Raw genomic sequence first — 16,100 nt, 5'->3', positions numbered from 1 at the left:
ATTCGGCCCCCTTTAACTTTGCAACCTTTTGCCACATTTCAGGCTTCAAACATAAAGATATGAAACTGTAATTTTTTGTGAAGAATCAACAAGAAGTGGGACACAATCATGAAGTGGAACGAAATTTATTGGATATTTCAAACTTTTTTAACAAATAAAAAACTGAAAAATTGGGCGTGCAAAATTATTCAGCCCCCTTAAGTTAATACTTTGTAGCGCCACCTTTTGCTGTGATTACAGCTGTAAGTCGCTTGGGGTATGTCTCTATCAGTTTTGCACATCGAGAGACTGAAATTTTTGTCCATTCCTCCTTGCAAAACAGCTCGAGCTCAGTGAGGTTGGATGGAGAGCATTTGTGAACAGCAGTTTTCAGTTCTTTCCACACATTCTCGATTGGATTCAGGTCTGGACTTTGACTTGGCCATTCTAACACCTGGATATGTTTATTTGTGAACCATTCCATTGTAGATTTTGCTTTATGTTTTGGATCATTGTCTTGTTGGAAGACAAATCTCCGTCCCAGTCTCAGGTCTTTTGCAGACTCCATCAGGTTTTCTTCCAGAATGGTCCTGTATTTGGCTCCATCCATCTTCCCATCAATTTTAACCATCTTCCCTGTCCCTGCTGAAGAAAAGCAGGCCCAAACCATGATGCTGCCACCACCATGTTTGACAGTGGGGATGGTGTGTTCAGGGTGATGAGCTGTGTTGCTTTTACGCCAAACATAACGTTTTGCATTGTTGCCAAAAAGTTCGATTTTGGTTTCATCTGACCAGAGCACCTTCTTCCACATGTTTGGTGTGTCTCCCAGGTGGCTTGTGGCAAACTGTAAACGACACTTTTTATGGATATCTTTAAGAAATGGCTTTCTTCTTGCCACTCTTCCATAAAGGCCAGATTTGTGCAGTATACGACTGATTGTTGTCCTATGGACAGAGTCTCCCACCTCAGCTGTAGATCTCTGCAGTTCATCCAGAGTGATCATGGGCCTCTTGGCTGCATCTCTGATCAGTCTTCTCCTTGTATGAGCTGAAAGTTTAGAGGGACGGCCAGGTCTTGGTAGATTTGCAGTGGTCTGATACTCCTTCCATTTCAATATTATCGCTTGCACAGTGCTCCTTGGGATGTTTAAAGCTTGGGAAATCTTTTTGTATCCAAATCCGGCTTTAAACTTCTCCACAACAGTATCTCGAACCTGCCTGGTGTGTTCCTTGTTCTTCATGATGCTCTCTGCGCTTTAAACGGACCTCTGAGACTATCACAGTGCAGGTGCATTTATACGGAGACTTGATTACACACAGGTGGATTCTATTTATCATCATTAGTCATTTAGGTCAACATTGGATCATTCAGAGATCCCCACTGAACTTCTGGAGAGAGTTTGCTGCACTGAAAGTAAAGGGGCTGAATAATTTTGCACGCCCAATTTTTCAGTTTTTTATTTGTTAAAAAAGTTTGAAATATCCAATAAATTTCGTTCCACTTCATGATTGTGTCCCACTTGTTGTTGATTCTTCACAAAAAATTACAGTTTCATATCTTTATGTTTGAAGCCTGAAATGTGGCAAAAGGTCGCAAAGTTCAAGGGGGCCGAATACTTTCGCAAGGCACTGTATATATAGATATAGATATATATAAAGCTGAGAGATGTTGGGCTCCAGTGAAGTGGTGGCTACTCTAAGCACTGCATGCAGGTTATCATCTGTCAGCCTTGATCTGAGGTGTGTCTTGTTTAGCTCCATAAGGGAAAACACCTGTTCACAGTTATAAGTGCTTCCAAACAAAGACAGCAATTTCAAAGCTTCTCTGCTAAGATTAAGAGACAGATTGTGGTCCAGTGATGGGTAGAATTCTAGGAGAGGCAGGTCCCTGTGTTTGCTCTTCAGCGCAGCGGAACACTGCAGTTCAATAACTTCAAGCTGGAGATCGTCAGGTACACTTTCTGCATCAACAGAGAAGGGATCCGCGAAGAGTTTAAAAGAGGCTCGCTCGCTCCTGAATTGCTCAAATCTGCTGGCAAACACCCCATGTAGTTCTTTCAGGACACTTGCATGGCGTTTCCATTTGTATGTCTCTTCACGTGGAAAGGCTTGTTGACATGTTTCAAAGTGTGTCAGCTGCCCTTTCTCGAGCTGGTTTGTGAACAGCTTTCATTTCATTTCAAACGCACACACTGCCTCAAACAAACAAATGAGATGCTGACTTCCTTGTAACTTTAGGTTTAAATCATTTAAATGTGAGTCAAAATTGCCAGATCAGCAATCCAGTCGCTTTCTTCCATGACAGACGTGTCTCTTCACTTCTCTTGCAGAGAATGTTTTATTTATTTTCGCAGTGAAAAGAACCTCTTTAGGACGGTGCCCCCCGGCTAAACCATCTCACTTCAGTGTGATAAATCAAGTGGCGCTAATATTCTCCAAAAAAGACTGAAATTCATAGTGATTCAAAGATCGCGAACGAATAAAGTGAACTGTGGATACAACAAAGTCCATCATTTCTTTAAACTTCCGGTATTTTGCACACAAGGCTTCCTGGTGTATTATACAGTGATACTGCTTCAGCAGCGCAGCTCGATCCCCGATGTGCTTTATTAAACACTCTATAAAACCGCTGGTCTTGCCAACCATAGCCGGAGCACCGTCGGTTGTCACCCCCACCAATTTATCCCACTTCAAATTTAAATCTTCAACAGCTTTCTTAAAAGCATTAAAGATGTCAGATCCAGTGGTTCTGCCATGCAGAGAAGCTAGAGATGCCAGCTCCTGGTGTACTTCAAATGTTTCTGTCACTCCACGAACGAAAATTAAAAGTTGGGCTGTATCAGTGGCATCGTTGCATGCCTTTGCTTTTTGACATGAATTTGCGAGAAAGAGCATTCCACATTGGCACTGGATACGGGCACTGCCAACATAATCCAATGGTGGCCACTGTACATGCTGCCCCTTCCAATCCACTGTGCTGTAATTTCAGTGTTTGTAGGGGGTCCACTGAGCATGTATTCCACAAACTGTTAAAGATTAAACTGTCATGAAAGTTTTGTGAAAATTGCTCCTTATGTAGAGGGTCAGTAACTTGCACATTTATAAAGAAAATGAGGATCTCGTGTGATCTTTTTTGTACTGTTATTGTTCTTTTGAGTTCCTCAATAAAAAAAAACAACATTTGGTTACAAAAATATATATATATAATATATATATTGCTAATGCTGTGTGTTATCGGCTTTAAAAAATAAAAACCGAATTTTCTAAGTAGGGGTGTTTTTTAGGTTATGTTCTGGTAGGGTTTTTCCAGTATAGGAATTTTCTAAACCTTTTGTAAAGGCATAATACAATGGTTATTTCTGGGTTTGATTTGATTACTCTGAAAGACTGAAGGAATGCAGTGGTTTACTTAAGCATTGTTACAGATCAAGATGATGCACTTGAACAATGCATTCGTCATCACGATCACCTGCCTGTCTCTCTGCGCTAGTTGTGTGAAATATTAATGACTGAATAGATCCCTTGAGACACCTTCCAGCACCTTGTGGAGTCTATGCCATGCCGTGTCAAGACTGATCAGGGGAGACGATGTCCTGATAGGTGTAGGTCATAACAGTGACTAGACTGTGTCTGTGTATAAACTGGGTGGTATGTGAGATTATTGTAATGTTATTCAGTGTGTATATAAACTGGGTTATAGTGATGTTATTGTAATGCTATTCAGTGATGCACTGTCCCAGTAGGGGGGTGTCTGGGCGGGTCTTGTTAGTTACCTCTGCTTGTTGTTTCAGAGGGTGTCTGGGCGGGTCTTGTTAGTTACCTCTGCTTGCTGTTTCAGTTAGGTGGGACCTCTCCTTCAGGGGGAATCTCCCCAAGTTGGTTAGCCAAGGGGAACTTTTGAAAATCCCTGGCCTTGCTAATGCACAAGCTGCTGCAAGCGTCTTGAGTTTTACACAGGAAATGATCTGTTTGAGTCACTTCCTGACACCTGCTCCGGGGAACCTTTTTGAGGGATATTCTAATTAAGTGGGTTATTTTTCTTATGCTTTTCTATTGGGAAGAAGACACTTCTTCACACACACACACACACAGTGGTGAGGGGATGGAATGGGCTACCAAGTCACGTTATTGATGCAGAATCACTTGGATCCCTATAGACCCAACTTAACAAAGCTCTGAGATCAATCTGCTACTAGGTACTGGACAAGCTGAGATTTGCTGAATAGTCTCCTGTCGTTTGTAAATTCTTGTGCTCTGAGCCAAGCTAGTGAAGGCACTGGAGTGGGGTGAGTCATGCACTCAGGATCTGGCTGGTTTGAATCCTCAGGTAGCACTGCATTGGCCTTTGCACTCTTGCATCTGATGATACCTAAAAGAAACTACTACGGATTAAAAATCTCATTAAAGTCGCCGCTTTCTATATTGTATTGCGATCCTCTTTTCTCGTACTCCAAATAAATATTACAACTGCAGTACCACTGATCAGATAATAGTTATGTTTTTTGAGTAACGCAAAAAAAAAAACAACAATTTGTTTTCGGCCTATATATAGGTTGCTTATTTGAAGTTTTGCAATATGAACTTTGTTTTTTCTTAAAAGGAAACAGAATGTTCATAAAAGGAAAAACTGGTACAAATGTTGTACTGGAGCAAAGGAAGCAATGCCCCTTTGTGTGCATACATTAATATTGCTTTATTCACAAAATAACATAATAAAATGGTTAAACTTGCTGAGGTTTTGTTAATTATCCAGATAATTGAATAATTTAAGCAATAATCAATAGATTAATCTACAAGATTAATCATTTCATGCAGCACTAGTACACTCTCTGATTCCTTAGGTCAAGTATAGTAATTTAAACTCTTCTGTAGATTTGGTACACAGCTGTGTTCTATGATTGTCAGGCAAGTTCCATTACGAGGGTAGTTAAAAACTGTTTCACTAGCACCCATTGATTTAACGAGTGACATTCTGTCAAAGCTACCGTATGTGCATGTCACATGGCACGATGACACATAGGAATGCTTTGTTTCTGTACACATTCGTGAAATGCATGACAAGTGGAGTACATGTGGAGATGGTACAGTAAGTGTCAGCCCTTTCACGAGCATGGAGAATGGGGGTTTCAAAGCTAACATCGTACCTTCTCTTGTATTTCAGGGGTGCAGATCCGCTCCGACCTGTGGACCGGTACAATACCTTGATGAAAACAATAAGTGCTGTGAAAAGTGTCCGATGGGTAAGTCTAGTATTCTACCACTCTTGTCAAGGAACCAGACTCCATCCCTCATATCTGTAATGCCCTTCCCAGCCTCTGAGTCTTACACTTTTATCACCAGCAGACAATAGCAGAGTTCAAGGTTTTGATTACATGGGTTACAGCACACCCTGCAAGGTTCCCTTTGCTGTGCTGCGTGTTATATTTGTAAACGTGTTGTCTACTTTAATCACACATCATGGTGATAAATCAACTGGGCAATACATTTCTCAACATTTTACTTGGGAGTGCTGGCCAGGAGAAAAAGCATTTCTCTTCTGTGCATCGCAGTGTATCCAGATCATGCTCTCTCCTGCAACAGCACCGGTTTTCTGTTCCCACAATCTGGCATTCGATTCAATCTGAGCACCAGCATTGTTGTAGAAGGGAGCATGAACTGGATATACCGCAGTGTTCAGAAGAAAAAAAAAATAAAAAAATTCCGGTCAACATTACCCTGTAAAACGAATTCCCTAGTTTATTTACCTATAATGTGTGAATAAAATACATCTCTAAACAATGTGGAATATTTTGAAAGGAATCTCCTGTGGTATGGACAACACGTGATGCAGCAAAGTAAAGCAATGTGTTTCTGGTAAACACTGCAGGGGTTCTGGAACAACTGTTTACAAAGATATGCATAACATAGATGCTAGAACTTGTACAGTAAGGAACATTTTCGTATTGAATATGTATTTGTCAGTTATTAATTCTTTACCATAATCCATTTAAATGAACAACCCTATTAGTAGACATACAGAGAATCGGTTCATCAGAGCGGATTTACCAGAGAGTTCAAACTCCTGGTACATGGTCATTTCAATAATATACCTAAACAAGGGGAGTTCTGAAACCCAGGACAGGGGGCAGGGATTCAAGCCCAGGATATAGTCTTATTGATAAAATATTGTAATAATCCATTAATCAAATGGTACTATCGAACATCACCTCAGAAATGGATGTAGTGGGAGCTAATCTGCCCTTTGCAAAAGGGCAAAAGTAAAAAAATACATGTGCTTGGGGGGGAAAAATGGCATGTGTTGTTATTACGTAGATTTAATTTCCAGCAAAGGTTTCTGGGAAGCTGTGCTCAGAGTCTGGCATTACAAAATAGTTCAACACAATTTCATTTGATGTGAGATTTAACATGATCATGCTTTGAGAACGGGGTCTCCGAATATGCGTTTGTTTTCTCACCCCCCTTGTGTGTTCTTCAGGTGAGAAGAGAGTGTCTGGATGTGAAAGCCCAATATGTGTACCTTGTGGGGATGGAGAGTACATGCCAGAATACAACCCCAAGACATCCTGCATTGTGAAGACATACTGTGATCCAAGTAGGGCTTCAATTACATTTGTACTTTTTTAGAAATTTTGGTTTTGCATTTTAGTAGAAGGGGATAGACTGATTGGCACAGTACAGTTAATCAACTACTGATCACCATGGCTTTTATTTTGCCACCATTAACATTCATAAATCATTGATCGATTAATTGCCCTGGTGCCCTATTTGGAGCCTCGTGTGCTGTAGCTAGTTACCCAGAAACACCTGCTTTCCCTGCTCTAGACTAAAACTTGCTTTGTATGTACATTTTAAACTTTACTCCTCTTATATTTTATTATTATAATAGTAATATGAACATTCATGTTTTAAGAGAGAGGCTGCCTAATGCTATAAAAATAACAGAATGTTGCATTGATTTTTTCAAAAAGTGTATCTTGATAAATTGTACATCACTCTAGTTAAAAATGCAAGCTTGCAGGTTTTGACAGGACATTGAGATTTCATGTATTGCTCTTCATTTGCAGATCTTAACTTTGTTTATAAGACTCATGGGAGCCGTGTTGAAAATGCACAGTGTTTATGCAAAGAAGGGACCCATTGCTCCAGTGTGGACTGTGACACCTGCAATGCAAACACAGAATGTGACAAAGGACATGGAGTCAAGGCAGCAGGTACTAGTGCTGACAGGACCTTGCATTAATGAAATATTGGTAGCACTTAATGGTTAATTGCTATGAATTTCAATACAGTTTTATAATACATGTTTTTTTTCATCATGGTAATTTTAATAGCTTTGTCCCTTGGTTTGAAGTTATTCAGGGTGGTTCTCAGTTCTGTTGGTCCAACATTTTCTTTTTCTAAATCTGGCTTTGTGCTTGTCCTGGAAAACCTTTTTCTATTCAATTCACCCTTTCTCATCGGCACATTCGTTTCACATGCATGTTCAAATCGTGTTGCTATTTTATTTGAAATGCAATGTCGACATTGTTATAGTATATAGTGTAACAGTACGAGAGACTGGAGACAACTCGGGACCAGCGTCAGGGTTATAGTATATAGTGTAACAGTATGAGAGACTGGAGACGACTCGGACCAGCGTCAGGGTTATAGTATATAGTGTAACAGTACGAGAGACTGGAGACGACTCAGGACCAGCATCAGGGTTATATCCACATGTATTACGGGAGAAAGTCCAAGCAAGTTTGTAAGAACGAACCACCTTCTCGTATCCCACAATCCACTGAATAAAGGGCTAACTGATCTAAAGAAGCGTCTTTGACTGGTCACCTAGCTGCTTGTAAACATCTGTGGGCTCAGCAATGTGCCTAAATTGAAAGTGTGTTTTTTCTTTGACTGAACCGAGTCAAGTCTAGAAATGGTCAGTGCTAAATATGTGTTGATCATTGTAATGGAAATATATTTTCTATAAGGTATAATACTTTCTAAAAGTCTTGCATTGTTTTGTTACATTGTGCATTTTATAATATAACCCTATACTGTAACCGTATCTTCCTAGTGTTACTACTGTGATGCACAGGACATCAAGTATAACAAAGCACGCGGAAATGCACCAAATTTGAAAAACAAATAATACATAACAAACACGCTTCAATGCATTCCACACACCCCTCTTCATCATCCTCAATAATATGGAAAGTAACACCAACTGAATTAAGAAGCTGGATATCAGTCAAGGCAAGTATAACTTACCTGTCTGTCTGTCTGTTTGTCTGTCTTTACAGCTACTGAGCAGAAAGACACTGAGTGTGAGGCGTGCCCTAAGAACTACTACTCCAACATCACGTCAGCAAAAGAGCCCTGCATCCAGTGGACATTGTGAGTGTTGATCGAAGACCTTTTAAAACTCGGCATTGATACTAACGGTTTACAAAAGTGTACATGCACAATCCCCCCAAAAAGAGCTTTGATGCTGCACCTGTACAGGAGCAATTACCATTTAGAGGAGAGGAGAGCTGGGCTGCCCCTCCCATTGAGGAGAGGAGAACTGGGCTGCCCCTCCCATTGAGGAGAGCAGGGCTGCCCCTCCCATTGAGGAGAGCAGGGCTGGGCTGCCCCTCCCATTGAGGAGAGCTGGGCTGCCCCTCCCATTGAGGAGAGCAGGGCTGTCCCTCTCATTGAGGAGAGCAGGGCTGGGCTGTCCCTCCCATTGAGGAGAGCAGGGCTGCCCCTCCCATTGAGGAGAGCAGGGCTGTCCCTCTCATTGAGGAGAGCAGGGCTGGGCTGTCCCTCCCATTGAGGAGAGCAGGGCTGTCCCTCTCATTGAGGAGAGCAGGGCTGGGCTGTCCCTCCCATTGAGGAGAGCAGGGCTGCCCCTCTCATTGAGAGCAGGGCTGGGCTGTCCCTCTCATTGAGGAGAGCAGGGCTGGGCTGTCCCTCTCATTGAGGAGAGCAGGGCTGCCCCTCCCATTGAGGAGAGCAGGGCTGGGCTGCCCCTCCCATTGAGGAGAGCTGGGCTGCCCCTCCCATTGAGGAGAGCAGGGCTGTCCCTCTCATTGAGGAGAGCAGGGCTGGGCTGTCCCTCCCATTGAGGAGAGCAGGGCTGCCCCTCCCATTGAGGAGAGCAGGGCTGTCCCTCTCATTGAGGAGAGCAGGGCTGGGCTGTCCCTCCCATTGAGGAGAGCAGGGCTGTCCCTCTCATTGAGGAGAGCAGGGCTGGGCTGTCCCTCCCATTGAGGAGAGCAGGGCTGCCCCTCTCATTGAGAGCAGGGCTGGGCTGTCCCTCTCATTGAGGAGAGCAGGGCTGGGCTGTCCCTCTCATTGAGGAGAGCAGGGCTGCCCCTCTCATTGAGGAGAGCAGGGCTGGGCTGTCCCTCTCATTGAGGAGAGCAGGGCTGGGCTGTCCCTCCCATTGAGGAGAGCAGGGCTGCCCCTCTCATTGAGGAGAGCAGGGCTGGGCTGTCCCTCTCATTGAGGAGAGCAGGGCTGCCCCTCCCATTGAGGAGAGCAGGGCTGTCCCTCCCATTGAGGAGAGCAGGGCTGTCCCTCTCATTGAGGAGAGCAGGGCTGCCCCTCCCATTGAGGAGAGCAGGGCTGCCCCTCCCATTGAGGAGAGCAGGGCTGTCCCTCCCATTGAGGAGAGCAGGGCTGTCCCTCTCATTGAGGAGAGCAGGGCTGCCCCTCCCATTGAGGAGAGCAGGGCTGTCCCTCCCATTGAGGAGAGCAGGGCTGTCCCTCTCATTGAGGAGAGCAGGGCTGGGCTGTCCCTCTCATTGAGGAGAGCAGGGCTGCCCCTCCCATTGAGGAGAGCAGGGCTGTCCCTCTCATTGAGGAGAGCAGGGCTGGGCTGTCCCTCCCATTGAGGAGAGCAGGGCTGCCCCTCCCATTGAGGAGAGCAGGGCTGTCCCTCTCATTGAGGAGAGCAGGGCTGGGCTGTCCCTCCCATTGAGGAGAGCAGGGCTGCCCCTCTCATTGAGAGCAGGGCTGGGCTGTCCCTCTCATTGAGGAGAGCAGGGCTGCCCCTCTCATTGAGGAGAGCAGGGCTGGGCTGTCCCTCTCATTGAGGAGAGCAGGGCTGGGCTGTCCCTCTCATTGAGGAGAGCAGGGCTGGGCTGTCCCTCCCATTGAGGAGAGCAGGGCTGTCCCTCTCATTGAGGAGAGCAGGGCTGGGCTGTCCCTCCCATTGAGGAGAGCAGGGCTGTCCCTCTCATTGAGGAGAGCAGGGCTGGGCTGTCCCTCTCATTGAGGAGAGCAGGGCTGCCCCTCTCATTGAGGAGAGCAGGGCTGGGCTGTCCCTCTCATTGAGGAGAGCAGGGCTGCCCCTCTCATTGAGGAGAGCAGGGCTGGGCTGTCCCTCTCATTGAGGAGAGCAGGGCTGGGCTGTCCCTCCCATTGAGGAGAGCAGGGCTGCCCCTCTCATTGAGGAGAGCAGGGCTGGGCTGTCCCTCTCATTGAGGAGAGCAGGGCTGCCCCTCTCATTGAGGAGAGCAGGGCTGGGCTGCCCCTCTCATTGAGGAGAGCAGGGCTGGGCTGTCCCTCTCATTGAGGAGAGCAGGGCTGTAAACAGATACCAACGTGCTTTTAGTTCATATAGTATTGAACAGTGTAGATTTAAGTAAATGTAGCTGACACAATAGTTCATAAATTGTCTCCGCCATGCACATGTTCAATTTATAGATCTCCAGTGTGTAAGAAACGTGTTTTCTTTTTAAAACATGACATATTTGTACTACTCTAGGTCAAAGAAGTCTTGTACTTCCTGGGTCATTTCACCTGTAGGATGAAATTGTTCCCACATTTTCACAGGCTTCTTTCCTGTCATTAACCAGTCAGCTTCTTCCCCTATTGACTGACATGCTTTCAGCCAGTAGCATGCTTTGACCCAAAAGACACTGGTGAGGTGACATGACCGAGGAAGTAAAGCAGTAATTGACTTCCTGAAAGGCAAGGCACGCAAACTGGGAACTTGCTTTAACCTCGTGTAGTACCAGATGTGTGTTTTAAAATTAAATGAATTGCTCTTTCAAAACTGCAAATCTGAGACCTGTGCAGCTGATGGAAGTGAAAGATTGGAACTAACCTGATGTGTTTGGGCTGTTTGTGTGCCAGGTGTGCACCAGGACTCATCGTGAAAATAGAAGGCACAGCAACCTCTGATGTCGTGTGTGGTGAGTGATATTATTATTATTATTATTATTACTGTTATTATTAGAATTATTATTAGTAGTAGTAGTAGTAGTAGTTGTAGTAGTAATAGTAGTAGTAGTAGTAGTGTTGTTGTTGTTGTTGTTGTTTATTTGGGAGATGTCTTTTATCCAAGTCTCTGGAGAGCTGACACGGACTCACTGGAGTTGAACATTGTATTTGTGTATTTCCCCTGGTACTTCTACACAGTATTCTGAACTGCCATTTCACTATTGATGCAATATAATACCAATCTGAGCAGTGCAGCAGTCTCATTGCTTTCATTTCACATTACTATAAAATCTTGGTTATTCAGGTCCTTGGTACCCTTTCTTGCAGTGCTCTCATGTCCTGTAAACCTTGCCTTTCCAGCCCCCAGTGTGTGGTGTTTACAGCACAGGTCAGGATCTGGTGTTTACAGCACAGGTCAGGATCTGGTGTTTACAGCACAGGTCAGGATCTGGTGTTTACAGCACAGGTCAGGATCTGGTGTTTACAGCACAGGTCAGGATCTGGTGTTTACTGCACAGGTCAGGATCTGGTGTTTACAGCACAGGTCAGGATCTGGTGTTTACAGCACAGGTCAGGATCTGGTGTTTACAGCACAGGTCAGGATCTGGTGTTTACTGCACAGGTCAGGATCTGGTGTTTACAGCACAGGTCAGGATCTGGTGTTTACAGCACAGTTCAGGATCTGGTGTTTACAGCACAGTTCAGTACTCTGTTTATATTCATGTTAGTCAGCACTTAGTCAGATATCCATTACCCAGATACACGTCAGTCGTGTTTTACAAGCCCAAAATCAATCACCTATATATATAGGTGATTTCCGACTTCGTCACCAGTTTTCTGATACAAAGCCCATCTCTTTAATGTTACAATGTACTTGTTTATCCATCACAGCCCGTGTTTTTTTTTCGTTCTTGTTGTTCGTCACTCAGGAAGGGTGGTCTGCTGGTTAGATACGGGGGTAGCAGTGGAGCACTGGTTTTGTGTTTCACTCCCTTCTAAATCCAATAGAAACCCAGCACAGCGGTAATCAGAGTCTCAGAGGTTATAAAACAACAAGGGGCTTGAGGCTTAGCGCTTTCAATTTGTCTTCCAGGTCCCGGTGAACGAGACGAGAGAGTTGCCATGGCAGTCTGGATTACAGTGGGGGTTCTTGCAGTTCTGGTAGCAGTGGGCTTTAGTGTTTACACACAAAGAGGTAAGGGGAGCCTGTGGGAGTTTGCAAACACTTCCTGCTAGTAATATGTCATAAACCATTTCAATGACAACTTCATATTTTCAGTAGTATGGCAAAATCTTACGGCACCCTTCACTTTGACCTAAGATGGCCACCATATTGGGGTCATGTGACTTTTTGGTTTCCAATGTGATAAAGATCTTCAACACACACATATATTCTGCGATCTCCTGGGTTAACTTTGATTGTGGGTGTCAAAGCCTCCTATCTCAGAAACCATGTGAGCTAGTGTCTTCATATTCATAGGGTTGTATGAACTCTGCATGCTTTGTGTGTTGCTGACCACAACACTGGCCTCTATCGAGGTCATTTGAAGTTACAGCTGCATTGAGACGGTACAGTGTGAGCTGCTGTTGATTGGTTGGTACTCCGCTGTCTTCAGTGCCGTTGCCAGTGCTGTCCAGTAAACAAAACGTTCCCTGCCGCATTTCTTTAATGGCCATATCAATGTTACAGACCCCATGCTTCCACAGGGTCTTTCCAGTTGGTACACTGCTGTATTCTATGATTCTCTCAATAAACTTCCATTACAGCGGGGATACAGTTAGGGTTAGGGTCGCATTGCCAGTGTTCATGTCACATGGTGTTAGGGTTAGGGTCGCATTGCCAGTGTTCGTGTCACATGGTGTTAGGGTTGCATTGCCAGTGTTGTCTTTACAATGCATATCTTCTACTAAATGATTTCACTCATGAAGAACTTGTGGGATATTGGTCATCCTATTGTGTGCAATAACCACAGTACTCCATGAATGTTTGTGTCTCCTCTCCGCTATAGTCTATATTGCTTAATAAAGGGGTTGCACTATTTTACATACCCTGTTTCTTTTGCCTTGCTGCTTTCAGTTATGCTTTTATCTTTCTCATTGTTCATCACTCGAAGTGTGGTCTGCTGGTTAGATAGAGGGATAGGTTTTTTTTTTTTTAAACCATACTGCATTTGTATAAAGAAATACCAATTTGTGCAATCATGCTGATAACATTTCTGTTATTCTTTACAGCAAAGCTGACAGAGCACTGCAAAAAGGTATGTCTTTAGAAAAAACAATGTTTGATATAAATGTTTGCTCTCCACCCCCAAGTTCTGTGTGTGCTTGTCTTGTCTTCCAGGAAGTCTCTTGTTGATTTACTTCATTGTTCATTTCACCTGAAAGCATGTCAGTCAATAGTGGAAGCAGCTGATTGGTTATTGACAGGAAAGAAGCCAGTGAAGGGGAGGGGGAAGTTTCACACTGGGTGATCCAGGAAGTGCAAGACAGTGTAAAAGCATGGCTTGCAAATAGATTACTTGAGCCTAGTGTATTCTCGGGTACCGTGTTTTAAAATGAAAATATATATTGTGCTATACATGTGCTTGCTGCATTCTTTAAAACCCCATATCCAGTGAATACTTATCAGATGACACCCTGTGTTTCAGCATAAGGGACAATACCACACAGTGCCAGCGCCAGCTAAGGAAGCCAACAACCCTGTAGAGATGGATGACCAGCAGCCTCTCGAGGAACCAGAACCCAAGAGTCCCACTGAGGAAACTCTGTCCGACGGGAAAAGGCTGGTGACCCAGGAGGTGGGGAAGGACTCACACATGCCAGAGCAAGATTCACAAGACTTCCGCTAATGAGGAGAAGCCAGCAGACAAGCAGCTGTGAGATGAGGAGGCAACACTAACCCTGGACTGCACGCATCAATTCATTACACCTCCCAGGGGCTAGGGGGCAGTATGCTGTGTTCTGCAAAGATTACAGCTTTTTGTGGAGTATAAGACAATTGCATCTCTGCACAGCAGTGAATGACAGTGGTCAGAAAACGGGAGGACTGGAGCATTAAATGTTTGTTGTGTTTTCATTGTAAATACACTTCTTTTTTTTTTTTTTGCCCGTATTTATATCTTAATTTCAACACGGGTCAAAGCAGGCTAAATTTCCCTATACCTTGCAGTACCAGAAAAAAACATAAGAGCATTCACGAATGAGAGGAGGCCGTTCAGCCCATGTAAGCTCGTCCGGTTCCTAACAGCTGTTTGATCTCAGAACTTTGTCAAGTTGGGTCTTAAAGTGATTCAGCATCAACAACATGACTAGGTAACCTTTTCCATCCCCTCCCCACTCCCGAAGAAGTGTCTCCTTCCCACTGTCCTAAGAACTAACAGGCAAGGGCAGCTACAATAGGACGAGGCTGCTATGTGTAGAATGGTATCAACGCGTTAGCATTAACATCCACACTGCTGGTAATCCATCGCAGTACCATTCTACTGTGGATCAGCCTGCTACTGAATCAGCAGGACCACACTGCAATGCCTGTTCCAAATTCATTGGCTTTCAAAAGTTTAAACATTTTCAATATATTAAACAACTTTCAATGATCTTCATAGGCAAGCATTTTGCAGCAACATAAAAAAAAAAACATGAAGAAATGTCATTTTTTAAAGTATTAATGTTGTACAGTAGGTTTCTGGTTTGATATTGTGATGTTCTCCAAAAGGGTGCTGTCCTTTATTAAATGTATATATGTACTTAATAAAACATTAGTCATGCGTGTTGTTAAAAGTATTTATTTGTTCACAATATTTAATCATTTGCAGTAGTTTGGGGTTTTCTGTCTAGGTATTTTATTTATTGCCAATTTATGTTTTGAAGAAGGCACAAAAAAAACTCAGCTAGAAAACCAAGTATTGAAGGTTAAGCAAAAGAATGAAATACTGTTTTTGGTGTTAGCTATTTTCGAGTTTTATGTAAATCGTTGTTGTTGGGGTTTTTTCAAGGGCTTTCTCTTTTTATATGCTGTATGAAATTATTGTTTTCGGTTACTTTTGGACGTTTGGACGTTTTTTTTTTTTGTGTGTTTTCTTCTGTCAAAATATGTACAGTAGTAACTCGACAGTACTTGCACACTTAAGTTGTGCCTTCTTTCCTTTGCTGTCTTCCACAACTAAATCCTTATGGTCACGGGCACATTCTTCCTATGGTTTTTGTGTGTAGGCATTTTTTTACATTTCGCCACAATTTGCAATTCTGTTTTAAATCCTCTGTGTCTTCACTGTAATACAGCTTTAAATCCCGCTAACAAGTCTCCGTTCCTGATTGTAATCTCGTTATTGAGTAACCATTTCCACGGTTTTTCCGGTGTTTATTGGCTATACCCTGATCTCCTCCTTTTTTTTTGTATGGGGGGTGGTGTTATCGGTTAAAACCGAAAACCAGAAGCCCTAATTATACTCCTATTTGTAAACTAAAACTACTGTCCTTTTCAAATAAAGGCATTTGATATTTTAGTTTATAGGCGGGTTGATTTTAAATTGGTTAGTTATTAGTCAAGCGGTCACTTGCTTAACTAATTTGTCATCTGAAAATAACACCTTCCCATCTGACTGCTGAACAGCCATTATAACACCTACTGTGAACAGGCACTGAAAATGAGGCGAGTCATTTCAGGCCTGGTTCAGTTCCTCCAGCACTCTCAAAAGACATTGAGAAGATTACAAATAGACATTGGATTACTGCACATGGAATATAACCAGTTATCAACAGAAATAAAGCAACCAGCATGCTGACAAACTAGCAGAAAAAATGAAATTCACAAGAGAAAGCATAAAGCACACGCACTGATTTAAATATAATGCTTTCCCGTGCTTGTCCCATAATTCCTCTTCCAAAAGGTTTGAGAAACTCCATTGGAATTCCTTTATAATAAGTGAC

General features: G+C 43.4%; 1 protein-coding gene across 2 annotated transcripts in view; it reads left to right on the top strand.

The window, feature by feature from the left end:
- LOC117428173 (tumor necrosis factor receptor superfamily member 5-like) overlaps window positions 1–14,938 on the top strand; it is a 44,603-nt gene extending 29,665 nt beyond the window's left edge. For both annotated transcript variants that reach the window (XM_059004212.1, XM_059004210.1), the window contains exons 2-9: window positions 5,143–5,221; window positions 6,457–6,573; window positions 7,046–7,192; window positions 8,264–8,357; window positions 11,088–11,146; window positions 12,268–12,369; window positions 13,407–13,432; window positions 13,823–14,938. In XM_059004212.1, the coding sequence (XP_058860195.1) occupies window positions 5,218–5,221; window positions 6,457–6,573; window positions 7,046–7,192; window positions 8,264–8,357; window positions 11,088–11,146; window positions 12,268–12,369; window positions 13,407–13,432; window positions 13,823–14,023 (750 nt within the window). In that variant the 5' untranslated portion in view covers window positions 5,143–5,217 and the 3' untranslated portion in view covers window positions 14,024–14,938. The remainder of the gene's footprint in view (window positions 1–5,142; window positions 5,222–6,456; window positions 6,574–7,045; window positions 7,193–8,263; window positions 8,358–11,087; window positions 11,147–12,267; window positions 12,370–13,406; window positions 13,433–13,822) is intronic.
- The last annotated feature ends 1,162 nt before the right edge of the window (window positions 14,939–16,100 follow it).

The sequence above is a fragment of the Acipenser ruthenus genome, chromosome 29 (genome assembly GCF_902713425.1).
Source record: "Acipenser ruthenus chromosome 29, fAciRut3.2 maternal haplotype, whole genome shotgun sequence".
Lineage (NCBI taxonomy): Eukaryota > Metazoa > Chordata > Actinopteri > Acipenseriformes > Acipenseridae > Acipenser > Acipenser ruthenus.
This window is presented reverse-complemented; position numbering and strand designations above follow the sequence as displayed.